Source organism: Kogia breviceps, chromosome 10, assembly GCF_026419965.1.
Source record: "Kogia breviceps isolate mKogBre1 chromosome 10, mKogBre1 haplotype 1, whole genome shotgun sequence".
NCBI lineage: Eukaryota > Metazoa > Chordata > Mammalia > Artiodactyla > Physeteridae > Kogia > Kogia breviceps.
Genome location: NC_081319.1, coordinates 37685603 through 37710735, shown reverse-complemented (window position 1 = coordinate 37710735; position 25133 = coordinate 37685603). Strand labels below are relative to the sequence as shown.

Sequence of the window (25133 nt, the reverse complement as noted above, 5' to 3'; positions counted from 1 at the left end):
GGCTCTGGCACATTTTACATGGGAGTATCCCATGACAGTGAAGATGACAGTGTAACTCCTGGACTCACTGTCCTTCATGCTGGGCCCTCAAGACTGGTTGGAATCTTTCACTTGGTTTACATGAAAACGTTGGTTAGTATGTTTGCTGAGGATGGTTCTAAGCAGTGATAGAGGCAGCCAGCCAATTGGCAAAGCCAGGTCTATCCCTCAGTGGACTCTTACTCCGCTGCTTCTTCAGAACAGATCTCACAGTGTGTACACCTAAAGGGGCTGGGGCTTTGAAACCGCTCCCTCAGTTCGGAACTTGCACAGGAGAATGGAAGACGTGTTCATTGGTTGCTGGCCAGTTCAGTAATTGCTTTGTCTTTGCTTTCTGCTGCATGGAGTAGAACCCAGCTGTTTGGGCCCTACCCCAGGTAAGACTGCAGTGTGGTAAGTCTGCCGTCTCCAGATCCATCACAGGCCCCACGGGCTCTGGGACCTTACTCTGGTGCCCAAGGAAGGCTCATGCATTGTGCATTGTGTTTGCTTCCACCAATAGCCTGCTGGAGAAAGTTGAACAGGAAACATGGCGCGAGACCGGCATTTCCTTTGTAACCTCGGTCACCCGCCTCATGGAACGCCTTCTTGACTACAGGTATCTTCTCAGGAACCTACCTGACCTCTTCTCTGGTCAGATGCTCTCCCCAGGAGGAGAATCCCCTGACCTTAAAATTGAGACCTCGTGGCCATGAGAGGTAGGACTGTGCTGGTGTTGTGTGCCATCACCAGTCATTAGAAATCTCCTGATGGCCAAGGAAAAAGAGGAAGAAAGCCTTCTCCCAGGGGTAGGCCAGGGCTTCCTGGGCTTACCCCTGATACGTGGCCACATGTACCTAGGAGGTATCCCAGGGACACATAGCCTTCTGGCTTTTCATCCAGAAAAGTCAAGGCTCAAGAGGAATGGGCACAGCAGAGAGGAAGAAAAAGGCTGTCTCCAGAGCAAGTTAGGTCCTTAGTGCAGACCTTCCTCAGAGCCATGTGGCAGATGGGCAGGAAAATATCACCTGGTACTGAAGTGTGACCCAGGAGGACTTTCATTTGGTTTTTCCAGGGAAGGGGGACCCATCTTTTCCATGCCTTCATTCTTTGTGTAAAATCTATTTATTTCTGTCCCTTGATCCTGGCCATGAGCAGATTAGAGGAGGCAGCCTGTAAGCTCAGAGATCTTTATGATACATTCAGTCTGGGAGTTCACGTGAAATTCATTTTCTCGTGAAAGCCTGCCTTCTCAGTCATATCATGGTTTTTGACTTAGCCTAAAAGTAACAATAATGCTACCATTGCAGCCTTAGTTATTCTCTCAGTAGAGTTCAGGTGATAGCTAAGAGTGCCTTTTGGGAGCCTAGAGAAAGGTGATAAGGAATGAGGAGGAATGATAGAGGAAACCCTGACCCAAGCAATAGTTGTCTTCTCTGTGCTACATGTCATGCAGATGCCAAGGGAGAGCATCTGGGACTCCGGCTAGCTGTGTATACAGGAAGCTTCTTGCTGGATTTACCAGTCTGGTTCTCATTCTCTTTCAATCTCCTTGTGCTAGGCCTTTCTCCTTCCCAGAGGAGCTTGGCTTTGACCAGTCCCTGCCCTCCTTTGGCAAGGATTCATTCTCAGTGTTCCCGCTGTTCTGTGTCTGGCAGGCAAGCCCTACTCAGCATGAATGCAGCTCAGCCATGGCCGAAGCTACCCCTAAATCAGGAAAAAGCTCCAAACCCACTGCTCCTAGTTAGAGGGGATTCCAAAGACTAGTGCACAGGAAGGACACCATAGGGAGAAAAGCCAATGAGATGATGAAGATGGCAGCCATGCCATGGTTGCTGTGGCCACAGGGTCCTGAAAGTAGGTCCCTAGAGTAGAGTGTCTTGGCTTCTATAAAACACTGTCCTACAAAATGAAAACTGCCCTTTAAGGAAAGCTCTGTGCCTCCCCTTTTGGAAACTTGAGGATTTAACCTTCTACTTTGCTGACATACTCTTTTGTGCTGAAGACATTGGTAGGTGTTACTTAATGCCCTGATATAGCATCTGGGCTGTACACTCTGCCACCAGAACAAGGGGTCCAGTTGAACAGAGATCTTTGAACCCTAGGAGTGGGTCCAAAGCTTAGAGGGAGCTCACAGTACAGTCTCATCTGTGGAAGAAGTTTCTGTTGGAGAGCATCCTCATCTGGGGTTTGGACATACTAATGCCTCAGTGACACTGCAGGTCTCTGTGTTGTCCCAGAGGCACCACTTTGTGCATTCATCTGTGCTCTCCCTTCCAGGGATTGCATGAAAGGAGAGGAGACAGAGAATAAGAAGATTGGCTGCACTGTTAACCTGATGGTGAGAGAACATGGGCTCTTCCTCCTCTCTGCCTCGTAGTGTGGCTTCTGTCCTGCCCTGTGACTGGCTTGTCCTTTCTACAATACATGGCTATAAGCCTAAGGGGTTTGGGGGGGTTTTTGTTTTTTATTTGGTTGCTCTGGGTCTTAGGTGTGGCAGGCGAGCTCCTTAGTTGCAGCAGGCAGGCTCTTTAGTTGCGGCATGTGAACTCATGCATGTGGGATCTAGTTCCCTGACCAGGGATCAAACCTGGGTCCCCTGCATTGGGAGCATAGAGTCTTAACCACTGTGCCACCAGGGAAGTCCCAAGCCTAAGGGTTTGAGTCAGGACATCAGCTCTGTTACTGGTATCTTGGAAACTTGCACCTCATCACTCACATTCCTACTTGGGAAAGGAATGAAATGAGCTTCTCTTTGGACAGAGCTCTAGCCTGGCCTCTTGGCAAGGTCCCACCAACCCTGACATACTCTAATTTCCAGTCTGCCCTGGTATTCTTCCTCTGTCTCATCACTCAGGGCTCCTGCAGATCTGCCAGAGGTTTCACCCCCAGCAGGTGTGCCTTCTGGCTGGTCCCGTCTCTTCCTGATGCTGGCTACCTCCACAGCCTGTCTTTTCCCTCCTGTCCAGCACACCCAGGGTTTTGGTCAGCTGTCTGGAGTTCAGAGATGGCCCCCACAGGCAGCAGCCTCTCCCATCTTCATTTATATTTCCTTCTCTCTTACAGAACTTTTACAAATCTGAGATTAACAAAGAAGAGATGTATATCCGCTATATCCATAAGCTTTGTGACATGCATTTGCAGGCCGAAAACTACACAGGTAAGGTTGAAGGGGGAGCTACGACTCCCCATGAGGACAGACTGGACATACATGCACAGCTGGCAGAGAAAGGCTCTGAGCTGGTGCCTCCCAGATTTTAGCAGGGTGTCAGGACCCACGATGCCCATCACCTCACTCCTTTCCCTCAACTCCTTTGTAACGTGGTGGAGAAAAAGCAGGTGGAACTTCCACTTGTGCCTTGCTGCCCAAAGTTCTTCCACTCTCCTTGCCTCCTATTCACCCCCTCTGAGGCCTCAAGGGTGACCTCCAAATTCTGGTGTGCCAGGTTCAGAGCATCCTGAGCTCACTGTACCTCTTCATGAGCAGAACTTCTCTGAGGACCTTCACAGCTGGAACTAAGTGAGGCCATTAACACAGGAATATCAACCTAACCCTGGGACTTCCAGAACTTGCTGGCAGACCTGCCTTGCAGTCTGGGCTCTTCCCCTGTGAGTGCACAACAGCCCCACATTGAGCTCCCAGTGGAAAGTGTGAAGAATGTTCACCTGACTTTCTGACAGACCAGACAGGGACCCTTTCATTGTATCTACAATTTAATCCATTACTACGGCCTTTTCTAAAAGAACAAATTTAAAAGCATTTCGACATACCTGTCACACTCTGTTTACTGAGCACCACTTTGAGTCAGGAAGATATGTGTACCCATGTGTGTCCTGCCTGATCACCTTGTGTCATAGTTCCCCCAAAATAGCTACTTCTTCACTGTGGTGACCAGCCATCACATCTTAGCCCTTGAGCCATAGGACTTGAATTTGTGTGACAGACCAGGAAATTCAAGCTATTCTTGTCCACAGCATTACTAGAATTAGATGAATTTATAGAAACACAGAATCCTCCTTCCTTATTTTATGTTAGATGTTAAAGAGTGTTTGGCATAGATTCCACCTTTCCTGACACAGCTTGGCAAGAATTAAATCTGAAATGACTGGGATGAATCTGCCATTCTCTGTGTCCACTTCCACCCATGATCCCAGCAACCCTCTGAGAGGGCAGTGAAGTGATAGACTGAAAAATTCCATGTATCAACAGAGGCATTTACTAAACTCCTGGAGGACTGGGCCATCACTGAGAGGCTATGTCAGGGATTTGAACAGAGAGAGGATGCTGATCCTTGCCTCTGGTGGCCTCAGGAATAACATCTGAAAAGAATATTGGCAGGGAAGAAAAGGATTTCACATGGTTTTCTAAGTTCTAAAGGGAGGCCTTGAGGGCCTCATGGGCTTGTTCCCAGTGAGAAGGGGCTTCACAGCTCCAGCGAGGAGGCACGTGTATCCCTGGGCAGGAGGGTCCAGTAGCCAGAGCATAGGCAAAGCAGCAAACTGGAAAGTGGCTGCAGGCAGTATAGCTGGCTAAAACTGGAAGTGGGTCACTAGATAATTAGAAAAGAGATTCTTCATAGTCATGGGAAGCAGATTTGAATAGGGCCTTGAAGGCCAGGCAGAAGCTAGAACTAATTAACTTGCCAGTAGGAGATGCCCACTAAAAATGAGCAAATAGAACAGGAAAGAGCAGACTGTGTCATGGGACCATGAGCAGCAGCTGTAACTCAGTCTGACTGACTCTTTGGGTTTTAGGAAGCTACGGTATTTAGCTGCGGTTGTTTTATAAACCCTCTCCAACTGTTCCACATGTATAGGAGGTGTCACAGGGCCCCGCCCTGGGCCCAGCATCAACTTTAGCTTCCTCCAGGAATGGAGCCCATCACACAGTTATCACCGTACACACTCCTTCTCTCTGGTCCTTTTAGAAACGGTCAAGATAAGGAGAAAGGGTCATTCCCAGGGCCATGCTGAGCTCAGAAAATGGAGCTGGAGGCATTGAGGCTGGCTTCGGGAGGGCTGAGAAAAGGCTTAGTCAGTGCTTACCCCTCAGAGCCAGTTTTGAAAAGGTTGGAAAAGAAGCTGTAGTCAGTTGAGCAAAAAGGAACCAAAAAACTCTCTCTGACATGTCAGTGTGTCCCAGAGCAAAGCAGCCTGTACAGAGAAACTTAGGTACCTGAGCCATACTTTATCTAGCACCCAGAGCAGGTGACCGGGCTGAGGGAGGAAGGTGTCTACTAGGATCTTTGGTTCCTTCATGCTGTGGTCACGGGCTGTTCGCTGGCTGGACAGCCCCTCTATCTCAGCTTTGGTATCCAGCATCCCTGATCTGGGCTGTACATGCCTTGCACTGGCATGCTGCTTAGCCTGTTCCCTTGGCACCTGGCTGCCCCTGGACCTCCATAGCCCCTGTCCCCACAGAAGCTGCATTTACTCTGCTCCTCTACTGTGAGCTGCTACAGTGGGAGGAAAGGCCACTGCGGGAATTCCTCCATTACCCATCCCAGACAGAGTGGCAGCGGAAAGAGGGTCTGTGCCGCAAGATCATCCACTACTTCAACAAAGGCAAGGTGGGTGTTATTAGGCAAGGCTTTGAGTGTCTCAGCTTCTACTGTACTACATGGCATCTTAACGCTACAGGGATGGCAGCAGCTGCAGAGGGTGCTGTGTGGGGTGGTGAGGGGGTGGAGGCCCATATGTGTGCATTAGATTTGGAGGCAGCATGACTTTCTCTGGGGAAAAAAAATAACAGCTTAATTCTGTGCCTTGGAAGCCAATTCCAGATTGGGCATGTAAGAGACAACCCCACATACCAGCTTTGCACATCTGTAAATACTAATGCTCTAACAGCAGGGGCTTTGGGCCCCTTGCTTATATTTATTAGATTTACTTAAATTATTGTAGCTTTCTGCTCTGCTATAGAAAATGTGAGCTGTAAAAATTAATGGATTCTAACCACAGCCAACGGAGGCCTGTACTGCCTCTTATGGGTACGTGTTCTTGTCTTGGATTTCCCTTCCTTACAGCATAGTCTGGGCTCCTCTCATTGGGGTTATTCTCTATTAAACTTGATTCTGTGGAATTAGCAGGCATTGTCAGCATTGGTTCAGACTTCCTTGGGACTTCCCAGCCGTTCTGCTCCAATCTCTGAGAGAGGTCCTTGTGGGGCCCTCTGTGCCACCTATGGCCCATATACTGGAAAGCCTGGGCTTGTGTAACTTGTAGAAGCTGTTCTCTCATTACTCAGCTTTGAGCATGTTAAAAAGCTGAAACAGGATTGTTCAGGGAACTATAGTGGCTGAACTCCAGACTTGAATGGAAATTGGTTTTTTTAAATAAGCTTTTTTTATCATAAAAAAGAAAGATTTAAACATTAATAACTTCTGCCCATAAATCAGAAAACATTCATCAGTTTTACACAACATGGGAGACTTTTGTTTGTCAAAAACATTCACCCATGTAGGGAACACACTGGTAAGCAGGAACCTTTCCAAAACCTCAGGAGCTCTCATTTCACCTGGCCCAGAAAGGAGACCCATGCTTAGCTGTCAGCCAGCCACACGTGACTGAGCCACAGTGCCAGCCGAAAGCCTCCTCTCCTTGCTGGTCCAGAGATGGACGGAGGGCCCCATGCCAACACACTTTTAGGTCTGTCTTCCTGGCACCCAGCCCACCTGGAGCTGCCACTTACCCGTATGCCCAGCGAGCCCTCCCAGCTCTGAGGGAGTGACATAAGCACGGTGTGAGTGTGCATGAGTGTTGTTAGTATATTCGCTTATTTTTCTTTCCATGCGCATAGAGTACAGAGTAGAGTTATGCTTATCTGATTGAGCCCAGCAGTGGGACACTTGAGCATTAATGGTCCCCTTTTCACCCCACACTACAGTAATGTTAAGAAAGCAGGTTTAAAGGTTAGTATGAACAAGGGAAGGTAATGCAAAACCTGCCTGAGTATTGTGGATAAGCAGGAAGGGGAGAAGGACTGGGAGGCTCCGTAGGCTACCTTCTCAGGGATCTCCCACTCCTTCTAGCAGCCCTGCCTTTGGTGTGAATTGCTGGGGGAGCAGCTTCTGGGCTGAGAACTGACCACTCAGTGAGCCCTTTCATGAGCTCATCCTCAAAGGGGTATTTATCACAATCATTCTCTTGGGCTCATACAGAAGGTCCAACTTTTCTGTTTCTGTACCTTCATACCTGATGGAACCAGTAGATAGGGCTAACCAGTTCTCTTGAAAGCATTCAGGGTTTTTTTTTCTAATGACTCCAGAAAAGAAAAACCTGGCTGATGCAAGAAAAGTGCTCCTGGGTTTCCCTAGTGGCGCAGTGGTTAAGAATCTGCCTGCCAGTGCAGGAGACACGGGTTCGAGCCCTGGTCCGGGAAGATCCCACGTGCCACGGAGCAACTAAGCCCACGCGCCACAACTACTGAAGCCCACATGCCCTAGAGCCCGTGCTCCGCAACAAGAGAAGCCACCGCAATGAGAAGCCCGCGCACCACAACGAAGAGTAGCCCCCGCTCTCCACAACTAGAGAAAAGCCGGTGCACAGCAATGAAGACCCAGCGCAGCCAAAAATAAAATAAATAAATTTTTTAAAAAAGAAGGAAGGGGAGGCATGAAGATGGGAGCTGGTCCTTCATCTCAGGGAAGAGGGAGCAGAAGGGAAGGGAAGCTGGGAGGAGGCCTCTGACCCCTAAGGCACACAGACCATCAGGACTGAACCAAGCTTCCATGTGGGGGTGGGCCTGGGCTCTACTGCTGAGGGCTGCTATTGTTCACACCCCTTTGAAGGAATGAGTCTGTTGCTTCTGAAATGTTGTGTGTAGACAGAAGTACAAAGACTGACAGTCTGGAGTCCCAGGCTTTTGCCTTCCTCTCCAGTTTGAGTAGAGTGAGCCAAGTCAGTGCAACTTTTGTGCCATCCCTGTCAGTGGGAGCAACAAGGATGTATAAACACACATCTGCCCAGGCTGGTAAAAGTGATTGGATTTCAGACACTGGTTAGTAGTTGTGTAGTTGGCTTTGCCTCCTGCCAGGAGAAAGGAAACCAAGAGAGAAGATGTAGATGGGATGCATTGTATCTGCAGGGCATTCCCTCGCTGTGTTCCGAGGTAGCTGTCAAAACCCCCAGCATTCCAGCACAACCCTCAAGGCTGACAGAGTGTCCTGGCTCACCCTTGGGGGTTGGGGGGGGCAGGCTTGGAGCAGCAGGGCTACAAATTAGGGCAGAGATGCCAGCGAGGCAGATAAGCATTGATCCTAATAGGAGAGTAGCACTGCTTTACTGGGAGCTACTGTCAGCAGACAAAGCGCCTTTAGCCTCACATGGGTTCCTCATCACCTAAATGGGCAGTTCCCCATGGGGTGCTCCTTACAGGCTGGCTAGCAATCTGCACACAGCTCAGCTGCTTAGCCAGCCCCCTTGGAGCTTCCTGCCAAGCAGACCCTACTGTGGGCCCTTCACTGAAACCTGCCCAAGCAGCACTTGGAGCCAGAGAGAGGACATACATGTGCCCCCTTAAAAGCTGTGATGTGGGGGTACAAGAGGCTTTCTAGCTCACTGAGGCAGAGGCATTGTATCGGAGCAGGGAGTCAGGGTCTGTTTAAAATTCTCTTTGGTTTGTTTCAACATTTTTAATTGGTCCTGCCGTTCAATCCATATGGCGTTAATTTCTTCAAAGGATAAGAAACACAGTCCTGGGCTTCCCTGGTGGCGCAGTGGTTGAGAATCCACCTGCCAATTCAGAGGACATGGCTTCGAGCCCTGGTCCAGGAAGATCCCACGTGGCGCGGAGCCAACTAAGCCCGTGCACCACAACTGCTGAGCCTGCGCTCTGCAGCCCGTGAGTCACAACCGCTGAGGCCAGCGCACCTAGAGCCTGTGCTCTGCAACAAGAGAAGCCACTGCAATGAGAAGCCTGCACACCACAGCAAAGAGTAGCCGCCGCTCACAGCAACTAGAGAAAAAGCCTGTGCACAACAAAGACGCAACAAGCCCGTGCACAGCAACGAAGACACAACGCAGCCAAAAATAAATAAATTAATTAAATTTTTTAAAAAAGAAAGAAACACAGTCCTGAATAAAACAGTATTGTCCTTCTCCCTGATGCTATTTCAAATCTATTTTTAAAATATAGTCCTTATTAAACATTCATACTGAAATATTGATGGGTGAAATTATAGTATGATATCTGATATTTGCTTCCACAACTATGGGGAGGAGTAAGTGGATGAGAGATATTTAATGATACAAGACTGGCCGTGAGTTGGTCATTGTTGAGGTTGGGTGATGAGTACCTAGGGGTTCATACTTCCATGTTTCTATATGTTTAAAAGTTTCCTATAATAAAAAATTTTAATTAGTACTTAGAAGTTGGGGAGAAGAGCCTGGCTAAAATGTCAAGTAAACCTTTGATTCCCAGTCTCGCTAAGAGAGAAAGCACTGTATTAAAAAGAGGAGGGGGCTTCCCTGGTGGCGCAGTAGTTGAGAGTCCGCCTGCCGATGCAGGGGACACGGGTTCGTGCCCCTGTCCGGGAAGATCCCACATGCCACGGAGCGGCTGGGCCTGTGAGCCATGGCCACTGAGCCTGCGCGTCCGGAGCCTGTGCTCCGCAACGGGAGAGGCCACAACAGTGAGATGCCCGCGTACTGCAAAAAAAAAAAAAAAAAAAAAAGATAGAAGGAAATGGACAATATTGCCCCTTAGTGAAGGCCACTGTTAGATGAGCCTGTCACCATAATAAGAGCCACACTACAGAAACAGCCCAAGACGTGATTAGGCAAAGATTATCTGAAGCCTGCTCTAAGATTTGAATATTTCTGTAAAGGAAATTATCAGACCTACTACCAAGCCCTTTGGTAGCTACTTCCTACTTAGCTTCCATACTTGTTTCTAAGCTTAAAATGATCTTAATTTAAAAGTCATTGTTTCCTTCATTAACTCATTAAGTAAATCTTTATTGAGTACCTGCTCATGGCTGGCACTGTTCTAGGCTCTGAGGATAAAGGATATAAACAGGATCCCTGCCCTCATGCAGCTTATCATCTAATTGAGACTAATACAACATAAAAGTAAATACTTCTTAGCCCAGAAATAAACCCACACACCTATGGTCAATTAATCTTCAGGCAAGAATATACAGTGGAGAAAAGACAGTCTCTTGAGCAATTGGTGCTGGGAAAGCTCGACGGCCACATGTAAATCAATGAAGTTAGAAAACTCCCTCACACCATACACAAAAATAAACTCAAAATGGCTTAAAGATTTAAATTTAAGACATGACAGCTTAAAGCTCCTAGAAGAGAATATAGGCAAAACAATCTGTGATACAAATTGTAGCAATATTTTCTTAGATCAGTCTCCCAAGGCAAAAGAAATAAAAGCAAAAATAAACGGGACCTAATCGAACATACAAGCTTTTGCACAGCAAAGGAAACCATAAACACAATGAAAAGACAAGCTACGTACGGACTGGGAAAAAGTATTTCAAATGATGCTACCGACAAGGGCTTAATTTCCAAAATATACAAACAGCTCATATAGCTCAATATCAGAAACAAACAAACAACCCAATCGAAAAATGGGCAGAGGCACTCCGCGCTCCTAATGCAGGGGGCCCGGGTTCGATCCCTGGTCGGGGAACTAGATCCCGCATGCGTGCCACAACTGAAGATCCCGTGTGCTGCAAATAAGACCTGGCACAGCCAAAATTAATTAATTAATTAATTAAATGTTAAAGAAAAAACATTAAAACAAAACAAAAAATGTGGTTGCACCATTTTTTAAAGGGGCAGAAAACCAAAGTAGACATTTCTCCAAAAGAGACATAAAGATGGCCAACAGGCACATGAAAAGATGCTCAGCGTCACTAATTACTAAAGAAATGCAAAAAGATGTCACCTCACGCTGGTCAGAATGGCCAGCATCAAAAAGTCTACAAATAATAAATGCTGGACAGGGTGTGGAGAAAGGGAACCTCCTACACTGTTGGGGGCAATGTAAATTGGTGCAGCCACTATGGAGAGCAGTATAGAGGTTCCTTAAAAAACTAAAAATAGAGTTAGTTTTAGTTACATGATTCAGCAGTCCCACTCCTGGACATATATCCAGAAAAGAAAAAAACTCTAATTCAAAAAGATACATGCACCTAATGTTCATACCAGCACTATTTACAACAGCCAAGGCATAGAAGCAACCTGTGTTCGTCAACATATGAATGGATAAAGAAGATGGGGGGAGGGTGTTTGTATGTGTGTGTATGTATATATATTATTATATAATGTAATATTACTCAGTCATTAAAAAGAATGAAATACTGCCATTTGCAGCAACATGGATGGACCTAGAGATTATCATGCTAAGTGAAGTAAGTCAGACAGAGAATACAAATATTATATATCACATGTGGAATCTAAAAAAATTATACAAATGAACTTATTTACGAAACAGAAACAGACTCACAGACATAGAAAACAAACTTATTGCTACCAAAGGGGAAAGGGTTCAGGAGGGATAAATTAGGAGTTTGGGATTAACAGATACACACTACTATATATAAAATAGATAAACAACAAGGACGTACTGTATAGCACAGGGAACTACTTTCAATATCTTGTAATAACTACATTCAATATCTAGTAATATTGGAATCTGAAAAGAATATATGTGTGTGTGTGTGTGTGTGTGTGTGTGTGTGTGTGTGTGTATAGTCTTATTTATGTAACTGGATCACTTTTGTGTACCTGAAACTAACACAATATTGTAAATCAACCGTACTTCAATTTGAAAAAGTAAATACTTTTTTTATACAAGATAACTTCAGAGTAATGAAAGAGAGAATGGTCGGGGTAGTGCCTGTCCTTAACAAGGTAGTTAGGGAAAGGCCTCTTAGAAGTGGCAACATTTGAGTAGTAACCTGAAAGCTATGCCTCAAGCCAGAAAACCACAGTGCTATGTGTTCTCCACAAATTGGTTTTGAGCATATCCTTTGTGACATATGAGTTGCAGGAGGCCTTTGGTTGTGCCCTCTGATATGTTTGATGTGGGCTTGGGCCATTCCAAGGCTGCCTGAGGTGCTGAAGCCTTTTTCCTATTTCTGACGCAGAGTTGGGAGTTTGGGATCCCACTGTGCAGGGAGCTGGCATGTCAGTATGAGAGCCTCTACGATTATCAGAGCCTCAGCTGGATTCGGGTGAGCTTTGCCCCTTCCCCCACCCCAACCCTGAGTGGAGGTGCTAGCACTTTTCTGGCGTCAACTTCTAAGGGAGCGTTTACTGTGGACCCAGACCTTGGTTTAGTGCTGTGGACAGTACAGGAGAAGCAAAAGCCATGGTTACTGCTCTCAAGATGCTTGCATTATGGCTGGGGAACCAAAACAAACACATGACAAATGACTGTATGATCCCAACCCCAAGGGCCACTGGTGCTCAAGGAAGGGAGAAGCAGCATACACAGGGTAGGATGGGGGTTTCAAGGAGGAGGTGGCAGCTCAACTTCATGAAGAAGCTTTTCCTGAAATGATTTTGTTCAGGTATGCTTCATCTGAAAACATTATAAGATCTTTCACTGCCTTGGCTTATGGTCAATTCTAAGCACCCAAGTAAAGGAAGTTCTTCTTCCCTTCTTTGATGAAAAATACTCAAAATTAAGTGAAATGGACTTTTGAAGGTCTCCCAAATTTTTCCTAGTTGCCGATGCTGGGTATTAAATCGTAACAAGTCACTGGCAAAGAGAAGTCAGGAATCTCAGTTCTTCCTCCTACTGTACCCTTGTCAGCATGGCTAGCTCTTCTTTGTTCCCTGATCCTGATCAGGATTTGGGCCTAATAGATGTGGTTCTCTAGCAGTAGCTTTTTGACTGGTCTTTGAAGGCCGCTGCCCCCTGGCAGGCTGGCTTGATTGAGTGCATTAGGGCTGTCTTCCCAGTCAGATTTCAGTGAGTTTTTCTGAACCTGAAGCCAGGCTAGCCAAGACTAAAAAACTCATCGACCTTGGGAATACCAGACATCATAGATATTAGTTCAACTTTTAAAGTTTAAAATCTCCTAAATTGGGACCAGTACCAGTGATGCTGGTAACTAAGCCTTCCTCATTCTGTTAGCATCGAGTCAGATGATAAATGAACAAGAGCAATGCAGATGGACTGATGGAAAATGGTGCCACCTATAAGCAACACTAGCTTATACTCAATTGGTGTAGTGAGTATCAGTCAAAACCAGGAATTCCTGAGCAACAAAAAGGAAGTCCATGTTAAATGTGTACCCCTGAAAGTACAGGAAGCCTGCGTCTCTCTGGGGCTGAGGCCACTCATTGGGAAGGACACTCCGAGCAGCCTCTCAGGGCTGCTTCACCATCAGGTGACAATGGAGAGCAAAGACTTCCTCTCCATCAGGCAGTTCCCCAGGGAAAGGTTGATCAGGGCTAGGGGCTCACTTTTTATCTAGACTGAGTCACCATGTTCTCTTTCCAAAAGACAGTGTCTACTTAGGCCTGGGAGAACTTGCTTTGGACACCGCTAGCAGTCAAGCCAACCAACACCGCTAGCAGTCAAGCCAACTGCCTTTCTCGTTCACAGAAAATGGAGGCCAGCTACTATGACAACATCATGGAGCAGCAACGCTTGGAGCCTGAGTTCTTTCGGGTCGGCTTCTATGGCAGGAAGTTTCCTTTCTTCCTTCGGGTGAGTCCATTCAGGTAGTCACAAGAACTTCTATCATATTTTACACGTAAGTTATTTATAACCTGTTTTTTTTTAACCTTTTTCCTATTCTACTGAATACTTCTTTTTGAAGGACTGACCAGCCAACTAAAAGCATTTGGTTTAATTTGACTGGACTGGCTACCAACTTTAGACTCTGTTTCTCTCTACAGTACTGTTTTGTAGCTACCTGGAATGTATGAGGGTGGTTTTCTTACCAAATCCACCACGTTCTGCAGGAAATGACCAGGGTGTGAGAATGTCCCTTAGGTATGTTTAGAAACCTTCCAACTTCTGTTTCCAGTGCCTGGAATCCTCCAATGTGACTGTTCTCAGCCAGACAAGGACATCAATACAGCCCTGACCTCAACAGTAGGCAGTCCAGCCAGGGTGGAGAATTATTGATTTGAGAGATTTCAGAGGATAGTCTTCTTGCTCCTGGGGTTTGTGGGAGCTGCCAAACATTGGATTTGGCTGTGGAAAGCCTTTCCTAGGCAGCCAGTTCTCTGGCCCATGATGATTACAGCCATTTTCCTCCACCATTGCTGGAAAGGCTGAGCTGGTATATAAACAGAGTGGAAGGAATGACTGAGCATAGACATACTGACACCAGTTAAACAGTTGCAATTTTTTTTTTGTCTTTAATCAGCACAACCCAGAGGCTCCAGGAGAAGTCAGCCTGGGCTTGTAGGCTGTAGCCCATATGGATTTGCTGTTCTCAAATGACCTAAACGAAGCTGTACTGATGAAAGAGCCCTAGGGCTACAGTTGAAACCTAAGAGTAGCTCTGATTGTCCCCAGTTCCAGTATCATGCTAAGGTTCAGTGTCCAGGAAGCAGCTGGGAAAATTCATAGGATTCCCTTGATGTGTTTGGGATCCTATCTTATTGGAGAAATTGCTTTAGCCAGTGAGCAATAATAAGCTTGGTATCTCATCAAAGGTCAACCTGAGCTTAATGGCTCCTTAAAAAAAGCCAGTCTGCTAAGCAACAAAGTCCAGGCTGACTACATTTCAGATGTAAGGCAGGTCAACATGCACATTTCTTGGGCAGTCCTCATTATAGGCTAAAAAAAAATGATTTCTACAGGAACTATCAATAGTGATAGGGACAGCAAGCACACTCTGCCTGATCGTGATCCCCAGAAGGCTCTAAGTCTATTGCACAGGAGTGTTTATAGTAGCAGAATGTGAATGAGTAGAGGATCTCCTCAGGAGACTGTACCTCCTTCATTCTCTAGGGACCATCCAGTCCAGGCATATCAGAAGTGGCATGTTTGTTGCCCCCATCAACATAGATCATACAACAGCAGTGGGGGTAGAGGTCAACAGAAGAGAAAGAAGGAAAAAAAAAAAGAAGAGAAAGAAGGAGTAGTACAAGAATTAGAAACCAAAAGCATCTCTAGAAAGCCCTTTGATAAGCTAATGATTCTAGCCCTGTAAGTTATTTCTTTTGCATTTTATCTTTGCAAATTATGCTTGTCATTTTATTCTCCTTGTTTAGTCCCACAATGTGTATGTCATCAACCAGATTTTACTCCAAAACATCATTATTTTGAGTATTACACAATCAGGCCCTGATGTTCCCCATTTCTGTCTTTGGCAAGCAGGAGGTCTCCATCATGGTTCCACCTGGCTCCCACCCCTCATGCTCATGTCACAGGGAACATCAGTGTCTCAGGGCTCGCAGAGCTTTCTGACAAGTAGGACCTGGCATAGAACCTGCATCTGAGCCATTTACACAATGTTCTCAGGTGACAGTCTAAATGTTCAAACGTGGTTTCAAGAGAGCCAGTAATGGAGGAAAAATAACAAGAGATGTTAGGAAATATCATCCATCAGTCCATCCTCATTTCCACCCTAGGAGCTATGTTTCATGCATACAAATCTGCCTGGCCTGGCTACATGCTGCCTTCCCTTCCCTCAGCTGCTCAGTTCATCTGTGGCAAATGGAATAAGTCCAGTGGAGGTAGCCGTTTGCCTTGTAAATGGCAAGGGCAAAATGGAGAGCAGTGGCAGCCAGATCTGTCTCATGTAGGGATGCTGGGGCTCTCTCCTGAGCAGACTTGAAAGCAGCAACCAGCCTCAAGGTCAATGCTCTGTGCCTTCCTCCTGCTGGGTCTTCCCCAGAACACTAGGCTAGTAGTGTTTCACCTTTCCCACATAGGCCATCTATTACTCTAGCTCTGTCAGCTTGAGTTCTCTGGACCATCTGCCCGTCTTGCTTCACAAATGTGATTATCTGATAATCTGCATGGAGACAGGAAAACATCCAGCCCTCCCTCCTTGGGGGAATTTCTGTTTCTCTTCATTTGACTCATGAACAGACACTGGAGAGGATTGTACGTTTGTGAGTGGATATGAAAAGGCCAGTTCTAAACAGTTACTTTCTTTTTCAGTTCTCCTTATCAAGCAGGGACTTAGAAATGTCTCTGTCCTCTGTCTGTTCCACTGGAGAGGCCAGCCTGCTCCTCCTGACCTTGACTTCCCTTCCAGTGTTGCCCTTCCATTCTGATCCATCTGGACATGTAGCCTAGCCTTAGATGAGTTCTCCTATAGTAAGAGAAGAAGTGAAAAGTGGGCAAAAATCCTATTCCAAAAAGGCTGAGGTCATCCACAGCCTGGCCTGTGATTATCCCTGTACTGGGAAGCATAGGGCTGGCCCTGTGGGACCTCTCTCGCCCCCTTCCTCTGAAGACATGCCAAGAGGGGCTGCCAGTGCCTGACACCATTTGTCAAAGTGAATCTAGTGAGGCAGCTAGGCAGGCAGACAGATGTCACCAGAGGGCTTCAGAGGAGCCTCCTCCAGCCACTCACTCTTGACCAGCTGTGAGGTAGGCAGAGCACCAGGAGTGAAGGTGCCTTGTCATGTCTTCCATACACAAAGAGAAAAACTGAGACCTAACCTGTACCAAATATAATATAACATGAGGTTTTAAGAAATGTGTAATTGGGGACTTCCCTGGTGGCACAGTAGTTAAGAATCCTCCTGCCAATGCGGGGGACACAGGTTCGATCCCTGGTCCGGGAAGATCCCACATGTCGCGGAGCATCTAAGCCCGTGCACCACAGCCACTGAGTCTGTGATCTAGAGCCCGCGAGCCACAACTACTGAGCCCACATGCCACAACTACTGAAGCCTGCGCACCTAGAGCCCGTGCTCCACAACAAGAGAAGCCACTGCGATGAGAAGCCCGTGCACCGCAACGAAGAGTAGCCCCCACTCGCCGCAACTAGAGAAAGCCCACGCGCAGCAACGAAGACCCAACGCAGCCAAAACTGAATAAATTTATTTTTTAAAAAAAAAGAAAGAAATGTGTAGCTGGAATGATGTTCTGCTGACACAGTTGCAAAGGAATTGCTGCCAGAGAGGTTGATAAATGCCCACTGGACACTGGGCAATGTTTAGACTGTTTCTCCTAGCTGACAAAAGTGACCCTACAAAAGCACACACCTGATCACCCCCTCTTCTAAATTATTTGGTGGCACCCATAGTGATACTCCTTGGCACACACCTGCAGGCATGTTCAGTCACCCTCCCACCAGTTCTCCACAAGCACCTTCTTTCTAGCTGTGCCTTTTCCTGTCTTGGCTTGTGGCCCTGGTTGTAACCATACCCACATAGATTGCCCCCCACTCTTCTCTACTGCGCTAACCCAGGTGGACCTTCCAAGGACTCTTTTCAGGCATGGCTGTTTCCAAAATCTCACCCCGCCTCCCCACTTGCATCCCTTCCTATGTGAGGAGCCCTCCCTTCCTCGAGCTTCCTGCAGCCTTTGCCGTACCTCCCACCCTGGGCTGTCACACCACAGTGCAGTTCTCCCTTCTGCTGTCCCTCACCCTTCTTGACCATCATTTAACGTAGAGACTTAGTGCTGTGTCCATGCCTGCCACAGGGGTTCCTAGGACACGTCTGTGGGATGAGGAGGCGGGGGATGGGTGGCTGCAGGCAAGGCATTGAGTGTGCTCTCCCATTTGTGGCAGAACAAAGAATACGTGTGCCGTGGCCACGACTACGAGAGGCTGGAGGCCTTCCAGCAGAGGATGCTCAGCGAGTTCCCACAGGCTGTCGCCATGCAGCACCCCAACCACCCTGACGACACCATCCTGCAGTGTGATGCCCAGTGTATCTTTTGACACTTAGTAGGGGAAGGAGGGCTGGGATCCTGGGAGGTGAGGCCCATCCAGTCAGCTGCCCCTCTGCCATGTCGTTGGCCATACAGGCCAGGTTACCTATAAGTCCTGAAGCAGAGTGTGTCCTCATTACTGACCGACACTTAGCAGGGCACTCGTGCTTCACAGAGGGGCCGTGGCATGCCCTTAGCCAGGGGGCCCTGGTCATCAGCTGAGCTTCAGGAGGACCTTTATCCCTCGGGTTGGCTGCTGCCAGCACCTGAGTCCCCACCCTGCCCTACGAAGGGTCTGCCTAGGCAGCCAGCAGCAATCACTGTGGACTCTTGCCGCATGGATACTCCACTTCTGTGTCCTGCTCTTCTCCCACGTGCATCTGTTGTTACCCAGAGCCTTTGCCAGAAGGACTGAGGCACAGCTCTGGGCATGGGGGAGGAGACAGGAGTTCTGAGGCACTTGGCAGTCTGAATGCAAACACTGGCCTGCCCCTCATTCCCCACACACAGCTTCCTTGAAGACCCCATGACAGTTGCCATGACTGTGGCAAGCTTGTTCCAGAGAGACGAGGGCAGGTAGAATCCCATATGTTATCTCGCCACACAGATCCCAAAGAGTACTTTGTTAAAATGTTGTTTTGCAGTAAATACAGTTTACCCACAGTGGGCAGGCCCAGGCCCCTGCAGCTTTTTCATTTCTGTGGGGTGGGCAACCGCATTCTCCTGACCCCTTTCCCTTCTTTCTTAAAGGGGCACTGGAGAACACCTAGCTGTGGACATCTCACCTTGGCTGAGTGCTCAGGAGACTGACTGCTGGAGCAGGGAGAGGGGCAGATAGGGAGATTTGGTCTGTGTTTGGGTCTGATCTGCCCCTTGAAATGCTGCTCCTGCCAGTAGGGAACAGGGGCTGTGGTGTTCTTCTCTCCTTTGCGGGGATGACAGGGGTCAGCCACTCAGGTCTGTCTCTCTTTCAGTCTTTCTGGGTTTCTCCTTCACTTTCTGCCCAGACTTGCAGATCTATGCAGTGACGCCCATTCCAGATTATGTGGACGTCCTGCAGATGGACAGGGTCCCAGATCGCGTCAAGAGCTTCTACCGCGTCAACAATGTGAGGAAGTTCCGGTACGACAGGCCTTTTCACAAAGGCCCCAAGGACAAGGAGAATGAATTCAAGGTGAACAAATCTAGGGAAGTGGGGGCAGTGCTTATAGCGAGGCCGGGGCAAGCCCCACTTTCTCAGGAGCTCATCAGTGTCTCACCCTTCGGGCAGGCAGGGCGTGGTAAAAATCACTTAATGGCCTAAACCTACCTGTGCCTTCCCTGCAGAGCCTGTGGATCGAGCGTACCACGCTGACCCTGACCCACAGCTTGCCTGGCATCTCTCGGTGGTTCGAAGTGGAGAGGAGGGAGCTGGTGAGACATATTTCAGATGGGGCTGATTTTCACAGCTGTTTACTCAGTTCTTGCTTTGGGGGCCTTTCTCTAAGGACAGAAGAGAGAGAAAGAGTGCTTAGGCCACCTACCTGGCCTAGGCTGCCACAGGCAATCCTGTGCTGGAGGCTTTGTGCACCTTCGTTCTCTCATTTAATATTCACAACACCCTTAGGCACCAGGTATTTTTTTTCTCACAATTTATGAATGCAGAAACTATTCTCTGAAGTCAGGAAGCCAGAGACCTCTGACTTCAGAACTGGTGCTCTTCTCTATTTACTGTACTTCTAAGTGCCTACAGATTAGAAGAGGAAATTAGAAAGGGCTCAGGGAGTCCCAACTCCACAGGAACAAGGGCGGGGAGTCAGAATCACAAGTCATAGATCCCTGCTGTCAGGACTGTGATGAGGGAGGGCTTGACATTGTGCCTGGGATGACACCATTGCTGTGTGCCCCCAGGTGGAGGTCAGCCCCCTGGAGAATGCCATCCAAGTGGTTGAGAATAAGAACCAGGAGCTGCGGGCCCTGATCAGCCAGTATCAGCACAAGCAGGTGCATGGCAACATCAACCTGCTCAGCATGTGCCTGAATGGCGTCATTGACGCTGCTGTCAATGGAGGCATTGCACGCTACCAAGAGGTGAGCTTGGGGTCCCAGACCAAACCCTGGCTGGGAAAGCAGTTCTCAGGGGCCTCTTCTTGAGATTCCAGCCTCTGAGGGAAGCTTTCCCAATAAGCCCTCTCCTGGCTGTGCCTCAGCTGACCAAGGATGGTCCTGGGATGAGGCTTTAAGCTCCCTGCCACTCCCTATTTCCATTGCACAGCTCTCTGATGGGGCCTTTTCTTCCTTTTTATTCTCTGAACTCTGACAGATGGGTAATCCATCTGATTATGGAAGGATGTTAAGTGGCCTCCAAGAGGAGCCTGAGAGCCCAGCCCTTCACAAGAAGTGAGTTGTGGGCTGGCTAAGAGACTAGTCCCCTCACCCTGGTCACCAGCCCTGCCTGCCCTACCCAAGCCAGCAAGGCTCCATGAGGGGCTGAGACCAGCATTCAGGCTTAGATTACTTGGTCACCTTCGGTCCTTCTTCAGACACAAAAAAACACATCTGTGATTGCTGGAGGTTCAAGCAGGCCAAGCTAGAGGTACATTGGTGTGTGTACCTGTTAGGAAGCAGCCTGGCTACCTTTCAGGTGGCACCTTCAGACTTTTAGTAGTAGCCCTTGGAAGAGTCTTCCTGACTTGGCCTTTTCTTTCACAGGCCTTCTTTGATAAAGATTACATCACCAAGCACCCAGGAGATGCTGAGAAGATCACTCAGCTCAAGGAACTCATGCAAGAGCAGGTATGTCTTGCCGGGTTTGGAGGCCAGTGTCAGGCACCACACGATAGCTGGATAGCTGCAGCACCCAAGGTCTGCTCCCTGGCTAACGGAGTAGTGTTGTCTATCACCCTAATAGGTTCATGTTCTTGGAGTCGGGCTGGCAGTTCATGAGAAGTTCGTGCACCCAGAAATGCGCCCTCTGCATAAGAAGCTGATCGATCAGTTCCAGATGTTGCGGGCCAGTCTCTACCATGTAAGCTGATCCCTGTCCTGTCCCTGCTGCAGTATAACCAGGTGTCACTTCCTCCATACCTGTGCAGCAAGCCAAAGGAAGTGGGGGTGGGAAGAGGGGCTGGAGAGGCGAACGTGAAGGAAAAGCTGTTCCCACCACAGGATAGCAGGAGGCAGAGGTGGGTGCTCTAGCCAGGAGAAGGACACCTAGGATCCTCTTATTCACTTCCTCCCTAAGGAGGAGTCATATTCAAGGACAGAGAATGTTTTTTTCAATGCACTGTGCTGGTGAAGAGAGGTTTTCATATGAGGAGGAAAAATTTATGGCCCACATGCAGGGATCTCTTGGAGATATTTTTCATCCCAGGAGTGTACAGAGGTAAGGCATAGCCTGAGCCAGCCTTCTCTCCTCTCTCTCCCTCTTTCCCCTCTCTTTCCCCTTCTTCTTTAACCCCCTGCCTCCCTTCCCTCCCTCTTCCTCCATCATGTCTGATGACCCAGGCTCACATCTGAGAAAGCCTAGGGTGGGCAGTACATTTGTACTGGCCTCTCTTAGAAGGGTCAGGCAGGTTCTGGGGCTGGCCCAGGCCCCAGAAGATCTCCCTGACTCTGACCTGCCTCCTAGGTCTCCACGGCAGTGTTTGACCCAAGGACTGATGCACACAAGCAGAAGCAGGGCCTGTATTCCAGGGCTAGTTTCCCTCCAGGGGTCTTACAGGGAATGCTGTCTGGCTGAGAGTAGGCTTCAGGTGGTCTTGAGCGCAAACTGCTGGTCTCTCTGTGTGTGAACTTCTCCATCACAGCAGGTGATCCAGGCAAGCTAGAGCCTGGCCACTGGGGGAGCTCTCTAGCATGCAGGCTGTCAGGTCACTGCAGGAAAAGGCACAAAATGCTCGCCCACATACCTCAGGGTCTCCAGGGCACACATGGAGGTGTCCTCTCCAGCTGCAGAAGCACATTTCAGCCTTCTGCATGCTTTGGAAGAAAGGAGTGGAAAACCTCCTGCTTCTTCAGGGCAAGCTCAGAAACATCCCCAGTGCACCTAAGGCCCACAGATTGTGAAGGACTTCAGGAAACCTGGACAGTTGTGCTTTGTTTCCTCAGAGTCACAAATAGGGACACAAACCAATGTGCTGTCACCCAGGAGGATTTGGGATCAAAAGTTTCTGCCAAGATGTCTACATACTTAATTATGCAAAAATAGAACTGTACTGTTTTCCAATTACTTGCATCAGGATTTTGTGTCCTGTCTCCCCATAGACTGTGTCACAGACAACTTAACCCAGGTCACTGAGAGCTGGGCCATTTAGCAATCCAATAAAACCCAACTCCAGTTCTTATGTTAGAGGTGTCCACTGTCTGACAGATGATAATCATCTCTTCCTCTCCTGTTTCCCAGCTCTTGTTCTACTTTTTCTATAGTGAGAAATGCCTGTTAACACACTCTTGTGAACTCAGACCAACCTCAGCCTACTCCAGATGTGCTCTTAGTGGGTTGACCTAGGCCTCACAGCCTCTGCCCCAGGCTGCAGTGTGGTTCGGAGGGTGCTTTAGTCGTGAAGGGGTCACTGCCCAAAAGAAGCCAGTAGTTGAGGTTCAGCCAAGAGTATATGATTTTTTTTCCTTTTACATTCCTGCCACCAGCCTGCTCTTCCCTCTCACCTCTTAATTTCTTATTTATTCTTAATTATTTATTATGAAGGGGCATTCATTTCTCAACAGGAGTTTCCGGGTTTGGACAAGCTAAGTCCTGCATGTTCAGGCACCAGCACCCCACGGGGAAATGTCCTAGCATCCCATAGCCCCATGAGCCCAGAGAACATCAAGATGACCCACCGGCACAGGTATGGCTTTAGGGCTGAGAAGGGTCCCCTCCAGAAAGGTAAGTCTGAATGTCAAAGATCAGAGCAAGGAAGTCCAAAATAGTGCTTGTGTGTACGCACATGCCCTCTTACCCATGTGCACAGCAAACACACAGCTCCTGCTACAGGATCTACACTGTGCATCCAGTCATCCTGGGTGACAGAGGAGTATATATGGTATTGTGGGAACACGGAGGAGGGGGCATTTGGGGTAAGTCTTGAAGGGTAAGTAGAAGTTTGCTGGGCAGAAAAGAGTTGGTGTTAGGAAGGTGATAGAGCAAGATCCAGGCAAAGTCACTAACATGTGCAGACACCTCAAGATATGAGCAGGCCAGTCTGGTCAGCACTACAGGTAGAGCCGAGTAGCTGGAGTGCAGGATTCCAGGGCATGGAAGAGGGCCAGGACCAGCTCTGGATGGGCTCGGTTCATTCAGGCCTTTGGACTTGATCCCAGGGGGAATGAGGATCACCAGTTGGTTTTAAGGAAGAGGACAACATGGTGATGTGAACATCAACATGTCCCTGCTCTGCACTCAGGAGTCCTGGTCGCCGGGCCTCCACTGGGGAGACTTCAAGTCTCCAGGGCAGGAAGCCCAGCCAAGGAGATGACCCTGGAGAGGAGCCCTCACTTGGGTTTGTTTTCCAATGTGAGCAGCAAGTCAGCACAGAGGGGTACTCAGCAAATGAGAAGGAATGAATGAATGGGGGGCTGCCTAGAACTGATAGAACTGTTGGCAAGCCTGTGGCCACAGAGATGGAAGGAGGCCAACAGATGGTTCACAGCCAGCTATTTTGATAGCTTCCCCAAACCAGGAAGACACCCTGACCTAGGAGCAGATCCCATCCGGGTGTGGGCACTGGCTCTGATAAACACCCCATAGCAAGGAGGACCTGGGATCCTTGACCTGATTCAGCATATCTCTCATTCCTCCTGTGACACTGCTGATGTCATCAGACTGAGTGGCCATAAACAGTTTAACTCTAGGTCGGGGCTATGCCAAGCTACCGTTGGCCCTCCCAGACTAGGGGCCCCTGGTGGGGTTCAGGACTGCTCCAGACCTCAGATGGGTATGAGCATTGGCTATGGAACCATCCAAACCAGTGATGGCTAAGGCTTGGGGATGACTGGTTTGTTTTGTTTTTTTTTTTTTTTTTTTTTTTTGCGGTATGCGGGCCTCTCACTGTTGTGGCCTCTCCCGTTGCGGAGCACAGGCTCCGGACGCACAGGCTCAGTGGCCATGGCTCACGGGATTAGTTGCTCCGCGGCATGTGGGATCTTCCCGGACCAGGGCACGAACCCGTGTCTCCTGCATCGGCAGGCGGATTCTCAACCACTGCGCCACCAGGGAAGCCCGGGGATGACTGTTTTATACACACCCATGACTCTCCCCCCACCACCTAGCAAAGTGTCTCAGCTCCAGACCTGACTCCTCCCAATCTCCCACTCTTGTTCACAGCCCCATGAACTTGATGGGGACCGGCCGCCATTCGTCATCCTCGCTCTCCTCACACACATCTAGCGAAGCTGGAAACGTGGTGATGTTGGGTGACAGCTCCATGGGCGAGGCTCCTGAGGACCTGTACCATCACATGCAGGTACAAGAACTGTCCAAGGAGGATGGGCCAGGGCACCATACCTAGAGAATTCACCTCTCTGCTGGCCTGAGGACTGGCATCCCTGCCTAGTTCTCTTGTTCCTGAATTCAGCACACCCAGAGCTAGCTAAACTGCTTTCCCTCCACACCATCCCATGTTGCACTTCTCAGGCCCTCTTTCCCAAGAAGGAAATCTAGCTTCAGTCCTGGATGCTCTTAGAGATCCCATGGGAAAGCTCCTCTTACAGACTGCCTTCCTGCCTGGCATTCCTGATGGCTAAGTCCTGCTTCCTCCATGGGCACCATCACTAGAGTCTACCCAACAGCCCTGCTCCTTTGGGGTTATAGGTGACCCTTAGTGCTGGCCATCAGCCTGGCCTCCATCAGGGCAAGGGTACAGTATCAGACACTGGGTCTGGGCACCTCATGGCATGAAGAAGCCAACTCTGGGCCAGTCTACAATCCTGGCCATTCAGACCTCTATCCTGCTAATTTTTCTCCCTTTGCAGCTCGCGTATCCCAACCCCAGGTACCAGGGCTCAGTCACCAACGTCTCTGTTCTGTCCTCGTCCCAGGCAAGCCCTTCTTCCTCCAGCCTGAGTTCCACTCACTCAGCACCATCCCAGATGATTACCTCTGCCCCGTCCAGTGCCCGAGGTAAGGATGGCAGGGCGCTGCTTGCAGAAGGGAAAGGAGAGAGCCTCATGGGCCCCATTTGTCCTCCTCTCATCTGTGGCTATGTCTTTGAAAGTGGCCCTGTGACTTAGAGAATGCTCACCTGCGCTTTTAGCACCAAGGACTCGAGGGGTCCTACCTCCAAGTCTTTTTCTCTGGCTGGCTTCAGACCCTGCT

The 25133-nt window shown here is 48.7% G+C and overlaps 1 protein-coding gene across 9 annotated transcripts in view; it reads left to right on the top strand.

Annotated features, from left to right (window-relative positions):
• Window positions 1–25133, top strand: part of DOCK3 (dedicator of cytokinesis 3) — a 445236-nt gene that overhangs the window by 404946 nt on the left and 15157 nt on the right. For 6 of the 9 annotated variants that reach the window (XM_067044061.1, XM_067044058.1, XM_067044065.1 and 3 more), the window contains exons 34-49: window positions 390–416; window positions 542–637; window positions 2299–2359; window positions 3085–3178; window positions 5440–5588; window positions 12123–12209; window positions 13592–13696; window positions 17697–17838; window positions 18847–19013; window positions 19166–19252; window positions 19730–19909; window positions 20531–20614; window positions 20730–20846; window positions 22547–22668; window positions 24144–24282; window positions 24791–24938. In XM_067044061.1, the coding sequence (XP_066900162.1) occupies window positions 390–416; window positions 542–637; window positions 2299–2359; window positions 3085–3178; window positions 5440–5588; window positions 12123–12209; window positions 13592–13696; window positions 17697–17838; window positions 18847–19013; window positions 19166–19252; window positions 19730–19909; window positions 20531–20614; window positions 20730–20846; window positions 22547–22668; window positions 24144–24282; window positions 24791–24938 (1805 nt within the window). The remainder of the gene's footprint in view (window positions 1–389; window positions 417–541; window positions 638–2298; window positions 2360–3084; window positions 3179–5439; window positions 5589–12122; window positions 12210–13591; window positions 13697–17696; window positions 17839–18846; window positions 19014–19165; window positions 19253–19729; window positions 19910–20530; window positions 20615–20729; window positions 20847–22546; window positions 22669–24143; window positions 24283–24790; window positions 24939–25133) is intronic. The other 3 variants (XM_067044062.1, XM_067044064.1, XM_067044059.1) reach the window with 1 other exon arrangement.